Source organism: Arachis duranensis, chromosome 2 (genome assembly GCF_000817695.3).
Source record: "Arachis duranensis cultivar V14167 chromosome 2, aradu.V14167.gnm2.J7QH, whole genome shotgun sequence".
NCBI classification, from domain to species: Eukaryota; Viridiplantae; Streptophyta; class Magnoliopsida; order Fabales; family Fabaceae; genus Arachis; species Arachis duranensis.
The window spans coordinates 49,714,180-49,716,240 of record NC_029773.3 but is presented as its reverse complement, the minus strand read 5'-3'; the positions used below and the strand labels follow the sequence as shown (position 1 = coordinate 49,716,240).

The window sequence follows — 2,061 nt, the reverse complement described above, 5'->3', positions numbered from 1 at the left end:
AAAGATCCACTTTTGACAGAATAATTAGCACAATTCTAAATTAAACCCCACTAAAAGATATTGCCAAAAAAAAAGTTAAAAGACTCACTTATATTCATTTCAATTTGCATATAGTGTAGCACCTCTATATAACCAAAATAGCACTTCTCTCTTATATTTATTTTAATTTGTATGGAAACACATTAAAAAATAATTAAAAATTAAAAACAAGAGATGAAACNNNNGAAACACCAGAAGAATCAACAAAAAAAAAAAAAATAAAAATAAGAATAATAATAAATAGCAAACTACATCTATGATTCAGTAGATTGCATCAACAGAAATGCTTAACCTGTTGAAAAATGATGACCGTAATCCTCAATTGCTTGTCATCATTTGCTGGAACTGTTGGAAAGCTCGCAACCAGTTGATTTTTGAAGGTTCTACTTCAATGTCGTCTGCCATTCTAGCAAGCTCTGTCAAGTTGCTCCGTGAAATTCAAAGAACTCCCAGTTTAGGTCGTCATCTCCATGAGGCAAGCTCTTAGTTGCATTCAATTTGATTTATCATTCTTTCTTCTTTAAGATTTTTTTCGTTTTTCGACCTTGCACCGTTGGATGAATACTTTCAGTGTAGTGTTTTTGAGAAATCCCCACCTTTCATTATGCTGTCCTACTTTTGAACATCTTTATATTTCATTTTTCAATAATTAATGAAATATAACCTACTATCTTTGAAAAAAAAAAAACTACATCCATGATCCAGATAAAAATTGAATACATTTTGATTGTTTCAATGATGATTGATGAGGGGGTGGTTGATATAATACATTTTAATCATCATCAAAATTCATAAAATAATGGTATTCATCAAAATTTTAATCTGTTCATCAAAATTTATACAAAATTGAACTCTTTTTTCTTCTTTCACCAGAATTGTACCCGTACTATTTTTTTCTTCTTGTAAATCCCTCAACATAAAGGTTAAAACTTTCATCGTATTCATCCATCACAAACATATGCAACAACTGATTTTATAAGCCGCAGAAGACAATACTATATAATACTTTAATCTGAACTTCTGGGATTTTTTTTTCTCTGATTCTTCGATATCATTTTCTTGTCGATTTATGATTAGAATAGGATTGAAAGAATTTCGGATATTTTTAAAAAAATTATTGATCCTAAACATTTAGAAAGAGAAGAGAATTCTAATATATTAATAAAATATAATATTAGAATTATTAAAATAGAAAATATTGCTTTTTATGAAGCGATCCTCTTCGGATAATTCGTCCAACCCAAAGATAACTATAATGTCCTGAAGTTCTTTGTAACGCTGTAAAGTTTGTTTAACTCTTTGCGCTACCTCCTGTGATACTCCAACCGCCCCACGAATTGGTTATTCCTAAACGAGTCATGAAGGGTATAACAAACATACCCTGTCTCCACATTGGGTCAAAAACCATGTTGGGCGATATCATTATTGCCGAACCCGATACTTACATTGCATTTGCGGGTAAAAAAGTAATTGAACAAACGTTGAATACGAAGGTTATGTTAATATTAGATAGAATAATGAAAAATTTCAAAATTAGATAGGGTTCTACCAATTGGTATGTTTTCGCAAATAATTGAAATTCGATTTCTTAATCACTCGCTAATCAAAAGATTATGACTCATTAGTGATATTTTTTTTATTGTGTAAAATATAAAGATATATAGACATAGATCTACGTATACATTAATTAGTATTAAGGAAAATGACCATCGAATTAAACTTACTTTATGCTACTTTATAGGGAAATCTTACTCATTGAATTAAAAGTGAAATATTAAACCAAACCAAATATATTTCAAAAGGGAATTTCAAATTCTTTATATCAGAAATTCAAGTTTGAGAAAGAGTATTATATTAATAAACAAATTGGGTAAACATTAAAAGAATAATAATGATACAGAAATTACACATTTAAGACCATTCCCATTTATCCATTCACGTTGAACCAACGAGCATGTAGTGCAACCGAAGTCCTAAAACCTTCTCATAGAAAGCTTGCATCATCTGCGGACTGAGCTCGAC

General features: G+C 29.8%; 1 protein-coding gene across 1 annotated transcript in view; it reads right to left on the bottom strand.

The window, feature by feature from the left end:
• Positions 1-1,330: 1,330 nt before the first annotated feature.
• The window catches only part of LOC107474439 (uncharacterized), a 2,016-nt gene continuing 1,285 nt past the window's right edge, over positions 1,331-2,061 (bottom strand). The window contains exon 2 of the mRNA XM_016094060.2: positions 1,331-1,479. Within this exon, the coding sequence (XP_015949546.2) occupies positions 1,331-1,479 (149 nt within the window). The remainder of the gene's footprint in view (positions 1,480-2,061) is intronic.